Raw genomic sequence first — 17,998 nt, forward strand, 5'->3', positions numbered from 1 at the left:
AGGAGTTCTGTACAATAAAACTGAGCGAACTACGCCAAACAACTGATTCAAAAATACCTGAAGGTAACAGCCTCGTGAGTGTCCAACTCAGCATGGAATTTTAAATGAGAACTGGCCTGAGAATCTCATCCACCTTCCACATATGCATAAATACTAATTGTAGCGAATACTCTACAAATTTCATCCCAGGCATTTTCTTTTAAACTCTTATGTGTTCGGGGATTTTTTTTGCTAGACAGTCTCATCCTAGTTTATAAACTAGGCCCTGATCTACAGAGCATAGCTGAGAGTGTAATGTACATAGACCACACCAGGAAGATGGAAAAATAGCTGGTTTTATTTCTTGGTTTGTTTTGACAGAGTTCTCAGTCTGGTTTCCATTTTGATTTTATTCCCATAATCACAGGCATAGAGCATGCTCATTTCCAACTTTTCTAAAGAATCACTTTTCCCATTTGCCCACTAGGTGGTGTCCACATAAACCTATTGCATATAGAGTTCATTTTTTAAAAAAATGTATTTTTATTAAAGATTTTCTTGGTTTACAAAAGTATGTGCAATGTCTCTCTCTCTCTCTCTCTTTCAAGTAACATTTTTTTACAGATCAGTTTTGTTTGTTGAGACATTAGGAAGAAGAGGGGGAAGGGGGAGGGGAGAAAGATGGGTGGCGGTGGGGTCAGGTGGCAATGTTTCTATTTTACTTAATATATGTGGGGTTTTGTGTCAGCGTTACTCTTGCCGGTTCTTTGCTATTCACTTGTGTTCCTTTGGTGTTGAGAGAGGTTGGGGTTGGCCTAGGGTGTGGTTGTTCATTTGTGATTGGCTGTGGTGATCTTTGTTTTCATGTGTGAGTGTGGTGGGTGGGTGTTTTGAGTCAGGTTAGCCATATTGATTTGTATGCTGTTGGTGGATTATTGTCATTGTCTTGTTGAGCTGTGTATGTGATGAAGGAGAGTCATACCAGGGTGAAGGCGTATTTAAACCGTCTGCCTTGAGGGACAGCAGAACACCAGTCCTTTCATTTAAAAGACCAACCCATTCTAACAACCTCAAGATGAGGCTGGTAGAAACAAGATGAAGAACTGCAGCTACCCACTCCAACCACTTGGAGGAGGCAAAGATTAGTTGCCCAAGTTTGCTAATTGACACATTTGTGGACATGAATCACATCGCCCACGCTGACCTGCAACACTTGCTTGCCACCCACGCAACAAGGCAGGTGCACTTTGTTCTCCTGACATCTGGAGGGCTAGAGACATCCCATGAACACCCTGCCTAGCCACCAAGGAGCACTCCTCAATTTCTTTCAATGCACACAACAAGATGTACATAACTATGGTGTGTCTTTCCCCAACCTGGTGCCATCCAGGTATTTTGGACTACAACCCCCATCAGCCCCAACTAGTGTGTGGCTGTTGGGTAGGGATAATGGGAATTGTAGTCCAGCAAGATCAGAAGGGCATCAGGATAGGGACTGCTGGTGGAGTGCTCTCCTCTCTAGTCTTTCTCTCCTTCTTTCAAGTCGTTCCCTTCCATTACTAGAGGACATGCCCTCGCCCTCAGGCTAACAATTTAGGAGACTATTTTGTTCATTGAACTTATATCCCGCCTTTCCTCCTGAAGGAACCCAGGGCAGCAAAATTGTCCACAAGCTGATTGAGATGGTTCATCAGCTAGGAGCATCAGTCCCTGTCCCTAAAGATCAGAAAACATTTCAGGCAAGGAGAGTCATCGGCTCTCCTCAGATCCCATAATGTGAAGCATAGGAGCCAACTCTTAAGAGGCCAAGGTCCCTTCAGTGCCCCCAAATAAAATATTTGAAGGGACTCCCCCCAAGTTGATGGGCATTGCCATTCAAATGGTGTGCACTCACCATGTCATGTGATCGATTATGCAGGGTGGGGCTTACCTGAGCCCCCACAATATTTTATTCAAGTTGGCTCCCCTAAGAAGGCTGCATGAATACCATCAAATGGATTTGCTCAGCTTAATTTGGGGTCTTCTGGGACAGATTTTACTTTTGAATAGTCTTCGCTTTCCCTGTCAAACATTTGTTCCAGAAAGTTTCTAGGCTCAGGAATTGTAGGAAGAATCATCTCTTTAATCCGTTTCCGGTAAATGAGAAAAATGACAGTCAGGACGGCCACACATAACGGAGCAAGAATGTATGGGATATATAATGTGTGGCCTCTCTCATCCCAGTGCACCACCTCGCTCCAATCACTGGTCCAGATTTCCCCACTATTGTAGAACTTTGCTCTCACTCGAAAAGTGTGGCATGCCTTAGGCTTGAGACTGATGGATACATTAGTATTGTGAGTTTGCTGTATTTCTGATTCAGAGTTATTAATTTCTACTTCATAGTTCATGCCGTTCCATAGGGATGGTTTAGTCCAGTTCAAAAAAACACCTCCATTGTTCTTTGTGATGTTTACAATCGATGGAGTCTTCAGTCTGACTGCAAATCCAACTTCTCCCGCCATTTTGCTAAGGATACACACAGGTTGAATGTCCTTGGAATTGCCTTGTAATGAAATGCTAAGTTCTATCCATTCATATTTCAAGTCAAATGCACATCGAAAGGCACCACCTTGCTTTGTGTAATTGGTGCATGGCTGCTCTCTTCTGAGTTCTGGGATCCACAAAGTCAAGCTGTAGTTTGCGTCGCGACTTGCATTCTCTCCACGAAGCCATGAGCACTCCAGGGATCTCTCCATATGCCAGACACAGCTGACATTAACCGCTCCTGTACCTGGAACACCGTTTTGTGGAACAGAGATATTAAGCCACTCTCCTTTCTGGCTCTGTTCTTGCTGACATTCCGTTCTGACTCTGAAAACAACTTCTTTACCCAGAGGTACCTGCACTGTCCGGGAGTGGTTTCTATGAATACGCTCCACGACCCAAACTCCACCGCTCCTTATAGCACTCCGATACTTTACATCGCAGGCCCCTTCCATTCTTACAGGAGTCCACACCACATCCAACTGGCAGCGTGTTTCATTGAGGGTATAACTCACGTTTGATGGGCGAGGAAGAGTCAGCGTGGCTCCTCTGACAGCCCCAATGAGGGTGACAAACAACAGCACCAGTGTCCCCCTGAATTTTCCCTGCCCCATCTCATCTCCTGATCTTGACCGAGGGCTGGCTTTCATAGGAAGGAGTGCTGGCAGGGCTTCCGTTGATTGACACGTCAGCTGCGGTTTGCTCACCTGAGAGACACAGACAGGGAAGACAGGAAATCATATATAACAATGTATATTTGTTGAAATATACATTTTTTAAAAAACCAGAAGCATTTTTACTTGGTATTATAGGTCCAGACATTAATAGGCAAGATTTTAAATTGTTTTTATATGCAACAGCTGCGGCAAGAGTATTATTAGCCCAGAAATGGAAACAAGAAGAAATTCCGGCGAAAGAAGAATGGCAGATGAAATTAATGGACTATGCAGAATTGGACAAAATGACAGGAAGGATTCGAAACCTGCGGGACCAGAGATTTACGGAAGGTTGGAAGAAGTATATGAATTATTTGAAGAGCAACTGTAATCAACAAATTACGCTAGTAGGACTACAAGAAGTTTTGTAAGGAGAAATATACGAAGTGTTACAAAGTAGAAAAAGATAGAGATATTGGTTATGAGTTTGAAATGTAATAGGGAAGATAAGAAATGCATACTGAGAGATTAGATTGGAAAATTTTCATACAGGATTGATGGAAGTCAAACATTTGAATAAGATGTAAAAGTATGTTTAATTACTGTTGAAAATGATATGTTAAAAAAACTAATAAATTTTTTTACATATATATATGTAAAGGGAATTGGGGGTTGCTTATGCGTAAAGGGGGCTGCAGGTGATCCTGGCCCTTACATGGGAGCAGTTCCTGAGAAAATATTTCTCAGTGGCAGAAGCTCTGGCCACTCATTGGAGACCTTCTAATCCCCTTCCCGTCTGGCCTAATACCGACCCTGCTGAAATCCTAGAATTGATAGCTGAGCTGAAAACTGGTAAGGCCCCTGGGCCAGATTTGGTCCCTGTTGAGGCTATAAAGCTTCATTCTGCATGGTGGGCAGGGATTTTAGCTAAAACGTTCGAAGCAATAAATGCCACGGGCTTAATACCAGGAACGTGGAAGGAGGCCATTATAATTCCTATCTACAAAAAAGGCCCTTCCGGTGACCCAGGGAATTATCCGAATATCAGTCTGCTATCGTCCATTGGGAAAATATATGCCCGTTTTTTGCTGGCAAGGTTGATGAAGTGGTCAGTTGAGGCTGACCTGATTGGACATGAGCAAGCTGGATTTAGATTAAATCGATCCACAAGAGACCAGGCAATTATTCTTTATCACTTAGCCCGGAAATACTCGACACCTCGACGGGGCCAACTTTGCACAGCTTTCATAGATTTGAAAGCTGCGTTTGATAGTATTCCGAGGAAATTACTATGGGATAAACTTGCCTGTTGGGGAATAGATAGAAGGCTCCTGTGGTTTATCTCCCAACTTCATGCCGGGTCCATGAGGAACCCATTAGCCGTCTCACAAAAATTTATCCACACCCCTCGTATAGCAGATTACCGTTGTCCTTTACTTCTCTATGCAGATGATGCGGTACTACTCTCTTACTCCAGAGTGGGTTTAAGGAGGGCACTAAAGATTTTCGCGACATATTGCCATTCTAATTATCTGTCTATCAACCACACCAAGTCCAAAGTACTGATATTTTCAAGGAGTCGAAAACTTTATTCATGGAAACTGGAGGGCACGAAAATTAAACAAGTACATAAATTTAAATATTTAGGAATTTATTTTCAATATAATTTAGGGTGGAAAGCGCACGTTGAATATCTGCAAAACAAGACAAAAGCCCTTTCACACTCCCTCCTCCGTTTTTTCTACTCTGAGGGGGCCTTATTCATCCCTGCGGCCTTGAAAGTGTTTAGCATCAAAGTGATGGCCACAATGGCCTATGCTGCACCTTTATGGGCTGCCTTTGCAAACCTCTCACCTTTAGAGTCACTTCAAAGCCAATTCTTACGCCGACTTCTAAAATTACCAACATGCGTAAGTAATGCGGCTATTCGCTTAGAAATGAAGATCCCCTCAGTGGAGCTAGTTATATGGAGGAGAGTCTTGATTTATTGGATATCCCTATGGCATAAACTCCCGAACCACTATTTCATTCAATGCATGTGGCGAGATGACTTCACAAATTTGTGGTCAGGAAAAATCCATGCCAAATTGCTGTCCTATGAGATCTCGCCCACTGAATTGCTCAAACTGGATCTAAATGTGGCAAAAAGGTGTATAAATCAAAGGCTGGATGATGTGGAGCTATACCAAAATTTCGTAGCTGGTGGTGGAGCCTGCTTGCCGTTAAATTTCGGCATAACCCCTATCTACCGTGCTCCGTCCTACTTAACTTCGCTTATGACCGCGTCTCATCGATATGCCTTCATTAGAGCTAGGTTCAATGTCTTTCCAACAAACGTGCTGAGACATAGATTCACTAAGGGCCAAGTCCCTTCAATGTGTGCTTGTGAAATGAAAACATCTGAATCTCTACATCATGTTATGTTTATCTGCCCTTTGTACAGTTCAGCCCGTGCTAGTATACTAAACTTCATAATCCAGCCTATGGCTGACAAACCAGTAGACCTACAGCTTGCCTGGGTTCTTCAAGATGTGGATCCTTATATTACCCTACAGGTTGCTAAATTCCTAACAGCCGTCCTCTTGTACAAGAGACGGAATGGAATGTTAGCTGATTATTGATGGTTATAAGAATTTTCTATAATGACATCAGACATTGATTTTAGTGTAGTGCCTAAAATTTTTAATCTTAGTCTTAAACTTTTTTTATGAACGGCTAATATCTGTCCTTGTGAGTTGTGAACTGTGTTATACTACTTGTGGTTTGTATGAGTCCGCTGTTTTATTTTATTTGTTTTGTTGTGTTGTGTTTCATGATGGGCGTAAAGCTGAATAAACATTTGATTTAATTTGCCTGGCTGAACCTTTCCCTGGCTGGACAGCCCTTTCTCCATGGCTGTGTCAGTCACTGGCAGAATCCGTCAGTGGGCGTTTCCTGAACTTCTTCCAACATAGAAGCTCTTTGACGCCAAGTCTCCGCCTAGCCTCCCTGCGTGGAAGTCTCCTGCGCAGAGTGGGCGTGCCCAACGGAGGTCCTGGGCTCTCCCCGCTGGTCTCTGTGGAAGAGTCTTGGAGCCCTCTCTCCGCAGTCCCCCCTTGCTTCCTGGTGTCACTCCTATTACCTTCCTCAAAGGATGTGTTCTCTCTCTCCCTGCTGGTCCCTTCTCCTGCATCGTTGGGGAGCCTTACCTCCACTCTAGGCTCCGATGGCAGTTCCCTGACAATATATATATATGAAATCATATATAACAGTTTGATGGAAGCCATTACTTTCAAAGCCATTTCCTTGGAAGTGACTTCAGCAGAATCAAACCATACATTATTCGTACTTGGCTTCACTTATCCCAGCTTTCAACTGCAGTGACGGGAGATGGCACTTTGGGTGTTGGCTGGCTGTGTGGGTGAGAGACTGACGTCATGGTTTGTGTTGAGCAATGAGGTGGAAGGGGACAAACCTCTGTGAAAGTTGCTAAATCTTGCTGCAATAACGCAGCCATCTAAATGAGCATCAGTCAAAATCACGAAGGGAGGCAGATTGGGAAGGTAGTGCATGAGAGATATTCAACACGCCACAACAAACGAGGCCAATGGGTGCTGCTGGGTTCATTGACAGACATGAGGAGCTGTTGATATGGTGTAGTCCAATAGAGAATCAGCAGGCAAAACTCAAGATGTTCTAGGCTGGGAAAAACAAATACATTTGAGATATCAGGTGTGCCTCTTGCAAACTCAACAATTTGGACAAATATCCCTTCTGTCCAATAGCTGGGCCTGTCTGCTGATACCGCCACATAAGGCGGCCCTCCAGACTGGTGTTTTATTGTGAGTGTATTCTGTAAGATGTTATTGACACAATAATAGCCCATTAGTGGGGGGTTCATTCTGCAATGTGTCTCCAATGCTAACACATTATTAGGGTCTGGTGGAGCTGTAGCGCAACAAGAGCAGGACAAAAATAAACCAGAATATTTGTGGTTTAAAGGGTTACGGGGTGTTAGCAAGAAACTACATGCTATGTACTACTAGAAATGAAGCTGTGTGACCACCCACAACACTTTTACAGGTGCAAACAGTATTAAAAGTGGGATCGCATATGACAGCTCCAATAGCGTCATGAACACAAATCAACATGAATCTGCAATAAAAAGGATGCCTGGAGGAGCCCAAGGATTCTAGTACACGTTATATAGCAGATGCAAATGTTAAACACACACACATTATAAAATGTAACATGGATGCACAAATTTCAGGCTTGCCAGATCTACTCCATCTTTTGCTAAAATGCCAGCTATACCAACCAACCAAATGCAAAACACAGCAGCTGGAATTATAGAACAGGATGCCTTTGATCATATCCTGAGCCTAGGAATTTGATTTCACTTCCAGAACTGAACTAAGTTCACAGTCCTTTCCGACACAGAAGTCCACCCTGGTTACAAGCCCCCCATTTTGGCAGCCTAAGAACAAGTCATTTTGTCATTGCGGTGGTTCAGCAATTGAGAGACAGAAACCTTACTGGTTTTCTGCAATACCAATAAGGCATCTTCCAGAATCTCTTTGACTGATACACACCAATTTGTATGTAGCACAAAAAATGTAGTTTTTCTCCATCCAGTATGCTGCTTTCAGTCAAGAGTGATACTAGATCCTGCTGCCCACAGGGGTGTTTGTGTGCTTTTGAAAAAACCCTTTTCCTCCCTGCAAATGCCCCAGAAGAAGGATGTGGAGGATGTGATATTGATATATGCCCACATCATTGAGCAGTTGTGGATACATTCACCTGTTTTTAAATGGACAGGCTGTGGGGTAATACAGAATGAATCTGCAATCAGCTTTTATTTCCAGAATGCAATGAGCTTCTGAAGACACACTTTTCGCGGGCAAAAAATATGCAATAGATCTAGACAGCGTGTGGACTATGTCTGTGTGGGGGGGGAGACAAGTGCTCAGTCTCCATTGGTTCTAGAATAAAAATGAAAATGAAAATGAAATGTGTGTACAAAGAGTAGATCCTGATTTGCCCACCTCTGCTCTAGAGAAAGATACTATCCCTGTATGCACATTGAAATTCTTAAGACTATTGAAGAGCATCTTTTAAATAATGGCAGAATATCAAAAGAGAAAGGACACTAAGCTCAAATATCAAGGAATACAATGGTACCTCGGGTGAAGAACTTAATTCGTTCTGGAGGTCCATTCTTAACCTGAAACTGTTCTTAACTTGAGGTACCACTTTAGCTAATGGGGCCTCTCGCTGTCACTGCACGATTTCTGTTCTCATCCTGAAGCAAAGTTCTTAACCCGAGGTACTATTTCTGGGTTAGCAGAGTCTGTAACCTGAAGCATCTGTAAACCAAGGTACCACTGTATTACCTATAACAGGTCCACAGTTCTCCTCTGACAGAGGTACAAAGCGTCAAGAAACCTTTCTGTTTGAGCAGGTATTGGGTGACAGACAGCAGCTGATTGACGCTGTGTTTTTGCATACCACCCTCAGCAACACATTTTTACATATCTTATGAGACAAACTGCACATGTTGCTGGAGAACAGTGATAAGATCTCCCCATTTGTTTACTTTTTACTTTAAAACAGCTCTGTGCGTATGCACAGCTGCAGCCCTGGGAGAATATGTGCTTTAACTCTTCCCCCCTTGCCATTTCCCTGATTTGAAAATAGCCTGCCTCCTGGTTGCCCCACGGCAGGGAAATGTAGGCTTGTGCAATTCCCTCATCCTATCACTGTTATCTTGATTAACTGCATGGTTTAAAAATAAATAAATAAATCAGGAAAACAGCATGGTGAAAAGCGAAACACCCCTCTCTCCAGATCAAGTTTGGTGTTCCTTTCATCTGGTTAACATTAAAAGGAGCTGCGGATCAGATCACTAATCTCCACCACCGCATGTGGTTTGACCTCGCTTCACCAGGACAGAGTGAGCTCTAACATAATGTGTCAAAAACACATTGCAGGAATTTCCAGTCTGATTACATCCACACCATACTTTTAAATCACTCTTATACCATTTTAACAGTCATCCTGAGAACTGTAGTTTGTCAGAGGTGCTCACCTCACTGAGCTACAGTTCCCAGGATTCTCCATGAAGAGCTCAGGGCAACGTAAATTCTGTGTAGATTGTTTCATTATGATGTTTAATCACTAGGCTTGGTTTCATCTGGCTGGAGTCGGGGGTTTCCTGTGGTTATTCTGTTCTCAAGATAAAAATTATTGTCTCACTTCCTGACTGGTGGGTCCTCTAAGCTTTCCATGCCAAACTGGGTAGTTTTCAACCACTTTATCCTCACCTCTGTCCTGTGAATTCGAAGCACAGTGAACTTCATGACCGACAGAGGATTTGAATACAACTCTTCCTGATTCAAACTGAAAGCATTCTCAAATGCTGAGCTTGGTCAGTCCTTGTAAGCAAGGGTATGTGGGTGTGTTTAGGTCATTGTGGCACCCGAAGTGAATTTGAAAATTGTGCTCCAAGGATTGTAGTTTGTTAAGCGTCCTACACACAGACGTCAGAGTCAAGCTTATTTCTTATAGCAAACAACTGTTGATGGCATCTGCCTGTCTTGGGAGACAGTGAAGGAGTGCATCTTTGGAGGTTAGCATTGGAGGGTTACAGGGCCTACTACTGTGGGACCAGGTAACAGGCTCCCCATATCCCAACCCATATAAATAAGAGACCAATAAGACTGGTTTGGGGTCAAAACAAGCCACAACTTTATCAAATACAGATGAAAGAGGTTTGGCTTGGACATGGGGCAATCTACCGTATTTTTCCATGTATAACACCACCCCCGTGTATAAGACCCCAAATTAAGGAAATGGGTAGTGATTGCTCAGAGTTGTTAAGCTTTTTTTGGGGGGGGGTTGCCGCCAATCGCTCACCTACCTGACCACCACTGCCAATCACATGCTTCGCCATAGCCACCAATCACCTGCCCAATTGCCACAGCAGCAGCTAATCATCAGCAGGCCTTGACTCAGCCACCAATCAACTGCCTAATCGCCGCTGACAATCTCCTGCTCATGGCTGCCACCAATCGCCCGTCCCTCCTCTGCACTATCTGTGTATAAGACGACCCACAATTTTAAACATTTTTTAAAATAAAAAAAATCATCTTATACACAGGGAAATACAGTAAATACTTCCGGCCCGCTGGCTGAAAGTGACACGTGGTCAATCCAGGTGGGGGTTCCTAAGGTGACCATCCAATAGGGTGACCCCCGCAGGGACCGCCATCTGCGGGAGTGCTTTCAGCCCTGGCTCTACCTGGGCATGCGGACATGGCCACTCCCCCCAGATCTCTTTAATGGGATACCCCAGCATACAACCTCCCCTCCATCCAAAACAAAGGATTGCCCCAATGCCCAACCAGTTGTGACAATTTCTATGAGGCAGGCAAAACCACCAGGTCAGTGCCAATTAGCCCGGTGGGCAAATTCCTACCCGGCCCCTTAAAGGACGGCAACCACCGTAGCCACAACAACGTCGTTGACTATCAGCTTAAACCGAGGGTAGGTGGGTGGGAAAAACTGGCAAGGGAAGGAGCAGGTAGTGCCCCAGGTGTGGGCTGCTTAATTGGGCAAGGGGCGGATCCGAGGGAAGCCCAACATCAGCTCTGTCAGCTTCGCCCTGTCACAGCCCAAGTCCCAGCCTGCACCCCCATTGGCCAAAGCAGGGTGCAGGCTAGAATCTGATTCCTGATAGGCGGTGAGGGCTTCTGCTGCCCACTGCCTATCAGGAAGGGCATGGCAGTTCCAATTCTAACATCGGGGCCCTAGGGAAGCTTCTGCCGTCCCGCAACGCCGCCGCACCAAGAGGAGTGAGCGGACTTGCATAAACTGCATTGCTGTTGCATATGGGACTTCTCTCACTCAATATACAATTTAAAACAAAATACAGTTCAGGAAGGGGACAGGAGGGAGTACTGGCTGCCCTCCAACTTAGTTTTCTGTATTTTGCACAGCAGTGGCAGCAAAAACAAACAAACAACCCCCCCAAAAAACCCAGAAAACTAAGGGTTTTTGTTTTTTGTTTTTGCAGGGGAGGGAAAGCAGCCAACATCAGCAGCAGACCCAGGGAGCTGTGAACGCTCAACATCTGGGAGAGAAGCACATGTTGCACTTAAAAGCAGATCAACTGAAACGCAGGAGGTTTATATACGAAGGGTGGAAGGAATCAAGAGCAGGAGAGTAGAGGGAAGCAGGAGACTTACTTGTAAGTTAGCCCCACCGTTTAAACACACGCGGGAATGGAAGACTTTGCTTGCTGGTTTCTCCTTGCCGTAAGGAGTGGAGTCGGGGAGGGGAAACCAGGAAGCAAGGCTGGAGAGGAAGCCGTGCCTGTTGCTGGGATTCTTAGTAAAAGGGAAGTGCATGCAAGACTTTGCTTGCTCATCTCTCTCCACCCCGAGGCAGGGGAAACACAGCTGGAGGAAAAGCTTCAGGGGCTCAGGCCACAGCAGCTGTGGGGTCATAGAGGCGGCAATTGTTTCATCTTACTTCATGGGTGAGGGGCTGGTTCTGCTTTTAAGACCCTATTATACTAAGGCTGGCAGCAGCAGCAGATTTACATATGGGCTGAGCAGGCATATGAGCAGATTTACATATGGGCTGAGCATAAATGAGGTATGTGTTGGTGGGGGGGGGGCTTGGCTTCTTGCCATTTTCTTTTCTTAAGAAAACAGGCAGAGTTTTCTGTCAGAGCCCAGTTGTGCAGTAATGTGATGCCCGTGACGTGTAACAGTCACACAAGTGCTAGCTTACTGTTTAGTAAAGTTCATGGAAGCTTTAAAGCTCCTCAGAATCAAATGGTAAAGTCAGCTATGAAGCAATACAAGGGCTCCGATCGCTGCCTATCATTACAGCACACATTCTGAGAGCAAGTGAGGACTCATTGACATGTCGCTGTGAATCGCAGTAATACTTAATTTTGACTTTTTGCAAAAATTAAAACGAGTAAGCGCTATGAAAGCGGCGCTAGGAAAAGAAAACAACAAGAAGAAGAATGGAAGGAAATACCCAAAACATATAAAGCCAATCACGCCATATGGCCTGGAACAACAGGCAGAAGCAGCCCTACACAACCCCTCAGATACAGAACATTTGTGTTTACAAACAGAAGGTAATCAAGTACCGTATTTTTTGCTCTATAAGACTCACTTTTTCCCTCCTAAAAAGTAAGGGTAAATGTGTGTGCGTCTTGTGGAGCGAATGCAGGCTGTGCAGCTATCCCAGGAGCCAGAACAGCAAGAAGGATTGCTGCTTTCGCTGCGCAGTGATCCCTCTTGCTGTTCTGGCTTCTGGGATTCAGAATATTTTTTTTCTTGTTTTCCTCCTCCAAAAACTAGATGTGTCTTATGGTCTGGTGTGTCTTATAGAGTGAAAAATACGGTAGATCAGTGTTTCCCAAACTCGGGTCGCCAGCTGGTTTTGGGCTACAACTCCCACCATCTCTAGCTGACAAGACCAACAGTCAGGGATGGTGGGAATTGTGGTTTTTGTGTGTGTGTGTAAATATTTTTTATTGAGGTTTTTCGCCAAATTTTAACATATTCAGAAAAATTAGATTACATTTTACATTTTCAGTTTAACCCCCCCCCCATGACTCCCCCCAACTTCCCTTTCTGGTTTAGAGTATATTATTTCCGTTCTGCATATAATTTTGCGTACCTTCTATTCTAAAATAAATTCATTTCCTAATCAGTTCTTAACCTCTTAGTCCCTATTTGTATTTACTGTTTGTATTTGTTCATTGTAAGTGTATTACTCAAATCCTGCAAGTGAGTTCATTTCATTGTATTGCTTCTGTATATATATCTTAAAAGGTTTCCAATCCCTTTTAAAGTCATTGGGATGGGAATTGTAGTCCAAAAGCAGCTGGAGACCCAAGTTTGGGAAACACTGGACTAAATGATCCTCAGGGTTCCTTCCAGCTCAAGGATTCTATTATTCCATCTCTCTCTCTCTCTCTCTCTCTCTCTCTCTCTCTCTCTCTCTCTCTCCAGTCTTTACTGAGCATTTGTTCCAATCTGTTTGCAATGAGGTTGTACCGCAATGAACATCCATCACACATCCCTCCTGGTTTGCCTGCAAAGTGTTTGCACATCTTCTCGTTAATTGTTTGCTCATCCCACATATTTCAGTACATGCCCTCATCAGTTTCCTAACTGCAAACAAAACACCTGAGAAGTTGATTTGTTGCACCAAGGACTCTTTAATCCACTTTAATTGCACAAACCTAAAACCCTGGCATCCTCTTGAATCCCTCTTTCAAAGCATTGACAGTCTAGAGGCGACCTTACTTTAGAGTAGGAAACATTTCCGTGTTCCCTTGCATTTTGAAACATGGATGTGAAAGGTTGCAGCACTTGCCTGGGTTTTCTTTGACCAATTAGCTGGAGTGCACTTTTCAAGTATGTGCTCACCAAAACTTCTCAAACTATTTTAGTCTAACCACAGCCTGGAAACACAAACCAAGTCTTGTGCAGCCAGGAAGTTTCTTGTAGTAGCAACAGGTAAATCTTGCCACTCAGTGCTAGGCAGACACCCAATGACAATGAAGCATGACCACAAATCATCTGCAGCACGCTTCCAAAATATAATTATGACAGCTTTTCTAAACACAACGCCTAGACAGGTGAAGGCACTGCTGAAGTCATTTATTGATTTAAAACCAGCTGCTTCAGGTGATGCACTGTACAGGAGTATACAAAACACAAGTCTTTAAAAGAGCCAGATTGTTATTCCCTGGCTATTACCGTATTTTTTGCTCTATAAGACTCACTTTTTCCCTCCTAAAAAGTAAGGGGAAATGTGTGTGCGTCTTATGGAGTGGATGCAGGCTGTGCAGCTATCCCAGAAGCCAGAACAGCAAGAGGGATTGCTGCTTTCACTGCTTAGCGATCCCTCTTGCTGTTCTGGCTTCTGAGATTCAGAATATTTTTTTTCTTGTTTTCCTCCTCCAAAAACTAGGTGCATCTTGTGGTCTGGTGCATCTTATAGAGTGAAAAATACGGTATCTGTCCAAATGCTAAAACTTAATACAGGTTGTTGAGTGTCCCCATGGGGGAACAGGGGGGCAGTCCTGCAGGAATGTGATCAAGATCTCAAGTGGAGCATATACAGACTTGCTGAAGCTACTTTTGTCATTCCAAAGGTTAAAAATATACACAAACTGAAGGTGAAAGCCACAGCGATGGTAGGTGTCACAAGTTCCAGCCACTTGAGGACAAACAGTGGCTGCTGTGTGTCATTTAAAGCCATAATGACCATTTCATGTCAACTAACCAGCTCAAAGACTCTTCTGATCAAGACTCTCCTTATGATCACTGGACAGTTCCATGATTTTGAGGGCTATTGAGAACAAGTGTGACTGCCCTATCCCTAAAATTGATGAGCAGTGAAGAAAGGCAAGTACAGTGGTACCTCGGGTTAAGTACTTAATTCGTTCCAGAGGTCCGTTCTTAACCTGAAACTGTTCTTAACCTGAAGCACCACTTTAGCTAATGGGGCCTCCTGCTGCCGGAGCACGATTTCTGTTCTCATCCTGAAGCAAAGTTCTTAACCCGAGGTACTATTTCTGGGTTAGCGGAGTCTGTAACCTGAAGAGTATGTAACCTGAAGCGTATGTAACCCGAGGTACCACTGTAACACCTACAATAACAGCAAGATGATCATCATCAACTACAACAGCAACTCCAGCCTTCAGTTTCACCTCTGCTCCATAGATTCCTCTGTTCTTGGGAAGGTTAGAAGAACCACAGGAGAACACAAGAAGGCCCCTGGTGGACCAGGCCAATGGCCCATCTAGTCCAGCATCCAGTGGCCAACCAGGTACCCACAGAAAATCAGCAGTCAGGACTTGAGCACAAAAACACTCTGCCCTTCTGCAGCTTCCACCAACCAGCTTTTAGAAGCATTACTGCCTCAGACCTTGGAAGCAGAGGACTGCCATCATGGCAACTAGCAATTGATTGTCTTCTCCATGAATTTTCCTAATCCTCTTTTAAAGTCATCCAAGTTAGTAGTCATCTTACTTCCTGAGGGAGAGCACTGGTCTTCCCGAGAGCCCCCAGACAAAATAAGAATCCCTCCATTGCAGAGGACTCAGTTGTATTGGACTCCAACTCCCTTCAGTCACAGTCAACATGGCCAATGGCCAGGGATGATGGGAGCCATAGTCCAGCAGCACTGGGAAGGCAGCAAGTTAAGGAAGGCTGAGTCTCCCACTCTCCCCCAGTCTTCATCTAGCAGAAAAAGTGGGCTGCTTCCAGGAAGCACATGTCGCCCACTTAACTGGAAAAACTTCACATGTGCTCAATACAGTGGTACCTCAGGTTACAGACGCTTCAGGTTACAGATGCTTCAGGTTACAGACTCCACTAACCCAGAAATAGTACCTCGGGTTAAGAACTTTGCTTCAGGATGAGAACTTTGCTTCAGTATGAGAACAGAAATCATGCTCTGGCAGCGCAGCGGGAGGCCCCACTAGCTAAAGTGGTGCTTCGGGTTAAGAACAGCTTCAGGTTAAGAACGGACCTCCGGAACAAATTAAGTTCTTAACCTGAGGTACCACTGTAACATGAAACTTTTCCATTGCCCTTTTCAGGCTTTCCATCATGCCTTGTATTTGACAACACCATTCTTATATTAATATATAATGCTGAGCACGCTTCAGCTCATTCACACCCATGGTAGCTCTGAGGAGAAGATAAATACTTTCAAGCACATTTTCCAAATGGGGAACCTGAGGCTGGGGGTCATTTCTCACAAAAGATGCAATTTGCACAATAATGCTTTTGGAGTGATTCCTATGCAAGCAGAAACTAGGCACCCACGTGGCTCTCTCAGAAAGAATCCTGACAGGAGAAACGATTGGGAATCCAGAACCCTCCTCCTCAAGAATTTCATGTGGGTGCTTAGTTTCAGCATCACATTAGCCAAGGAAGTTGCTTCAGAGCAGGACTTTCATTTTGCTGTCATGGCCCCAGCCTTATGGAACAGGCCACCCAAAGAGTATCCAAGCTCGCAATCATTCTGTCAATCAGCAATGCATAATAGGCTTGGAGAACATCTAAACCTCAGCTCCCCTCCTCTTTTCTCCACCACTTGCAAAACCACACTTGTTTATTTACATTGTATCTCATGGGGACTTTTAATTGTAACTCACTCAGGGAGCCAATCTTATCCGAAAAGCTGGGTACCTTGGTTCTCAAACTTAATCCGTTCTGGAAGTCCATTCCAAAACTGAAGCTTTCCAAAACCACAGCGCGCTTTCCCATAGAAAGTAATGCAAAACAAATTAATCCGTTCTAGACTTTTAAAAACAACCCCTAAAACAGCAATTTAACATGAATTTTAGTATCTAACCAGACCACTGATACATAAAATGAAAGCAATAATCAATGTACTGTAAGGTAAAGGTAAAGGTACCCCTGCCCGTACGGGCCAGTCTTGCCGGACTCTGGGGTTGTGCGCCCATCTCACTCAAGAGGCCGGGGGCCAGCGCTGTCCGGAGACACTTCCGGGTCACGTGGCCAGCGTGACATCGCTGCTCTGGCGAGCCAGAGCCACACACGGAAACGCCGTTTACCTTCCCGCTAGTAAGCGGTCCCTATTTATATACTTGCACCCGGGGGTGCTTTCGAACTGCTAGGTTGGCAGGCGCTGGGATCGAGCAACGGGAGCGCACCCCGCCGCGGGGATTCGAACCGCCGACCTTTCGATCAGCAAGCCCTAGGCGCTGAGGCTTTTACCCACAGCGCCACCCGCGTCCCTGTACTATGTACTGTACTATGTACTGTACTATGAAATAAATAAGACAGTATTGTAGGTGATAAAAATTAAAATTATTTCCCCCCCTTACCTGTGCTGATGATAGTCATTGTGTGGATGGGGGGGGGGTATCCATTTCCACAGTCACACAATCAATCAATCAATCAATCAATCAGTAGCTGAACTGAGTTCCACGCAGTCGCAAAAACAAATTAACCGAAAAAGCCTTAAAAACAAAAAATGCAAAATAAATAGCAAAAACAAAAACGCCAAACTTAATTCATTCTGGAAGTTTGTTTGACTTCTGAAATGTTCAAAAACCAAGGTGCAGCTTCTGATTGATGTAGGCACCCGGCAGACAATAGCCGACAGCCACATCGGATATTCGGCTTCTGAAAAACATTCAAAAAGCAGAACACTTACTTCTGGGTTTTCGGCATTTGAGGACCAAGGCGTTTGAATACCAAGGCGTTTGAGAACCAAGGTACCACTGTAATAGTTTGGGCCCAGGCTACCTGAAAAATCATATGTCCCTATATGACCCTGCCCAGGTACTAACATTCTCAAGTGAGCACCTTCTCTCCGTCCCATCAACATTAGTGGCATGGTTGGTGGTGGCATGAGAGCATAGGTGCCAACTCTGGGGCTGAGGACATGTTGGCCCCCCAAAGTATGGGGGATGGGGTTGAGCTCCCCCCCATCTTGAGGGGCCAGGTATTGGCAGGCCTTCCTGTGGAAACTGGGCCCTACTGGCCTCCCTATGGTGGTGGCGGGCCTTGGCGGGCACCCCCAGTGGTGGTGAGGTCAGACCTCCTCATGGTGGCAAGGCCTCCTCAGCAGGTCTCATGGCCTCCTCCCACTGTGTGTGACATCGTACATGTGTCTCACATGTGTGGCATCATGCGTATGCGACAAGCTCCACCCAATGTTGGGCGGAACTCAGCACCTCTGTTTGAGAGAGAGAGAGAGAGAGAGAGAGAGAGAGAGGGTCTTTTCAGTGGCTGCTCCCATATTGTGGAATTTCCTCCCAAGAGAAGTCAGACTGGCTCCTC

The 17,998-nt window shown here is 44.8% G+C and overlaps 1 protein-coding gene across 1 annotated transcript; it reads right to left on the reverse strand.

The window, feature by feature from the left end:
- Positions 1–1,843: 1,843 nt before the first annotated feature.
- On the reverse strand, positions 1,844–11,797 carry LOC128399501 (interleukin-13 receptor subunit alpha-1-like). Its single transcript, XM_053361035.1, has 2 exons — positions 11,387–11,797; positions 1,844–3,212 (listed from the first exon to the last, which is right to left on the reverse strand). Exons 1-2 carry the CDS (start codon positions 11,645–11,647, stop codon positions 1,983–1,985), a joined length of 1,491 nt encoding a protein of 496 aa, XP_053217010.1. The 5' UTR covers positions 11,648–11,797; the 3' UTR covers positions 1,844–1,982.
- Between the last annotated feature and the right edge of the window lie 6,201 nt (positions 11,798–17,998).

The sequence above is a fragment of the Podarcis raffonei genome, chromosome 13 (genome assembly GCF_027172205.1).
Source record: "Podarcis raffonei isolate rPodRaf1 chromosome 13, rPodRaf1.pri, whole genome shotgun sequence".
In the NCBI taxonomy this organism is placed as follows: Eukaryota; Metazoa; Chordata; class Lepidosauria; order Squamata; family Lacertidae; genus Podarcis; species Podarcis raffonei.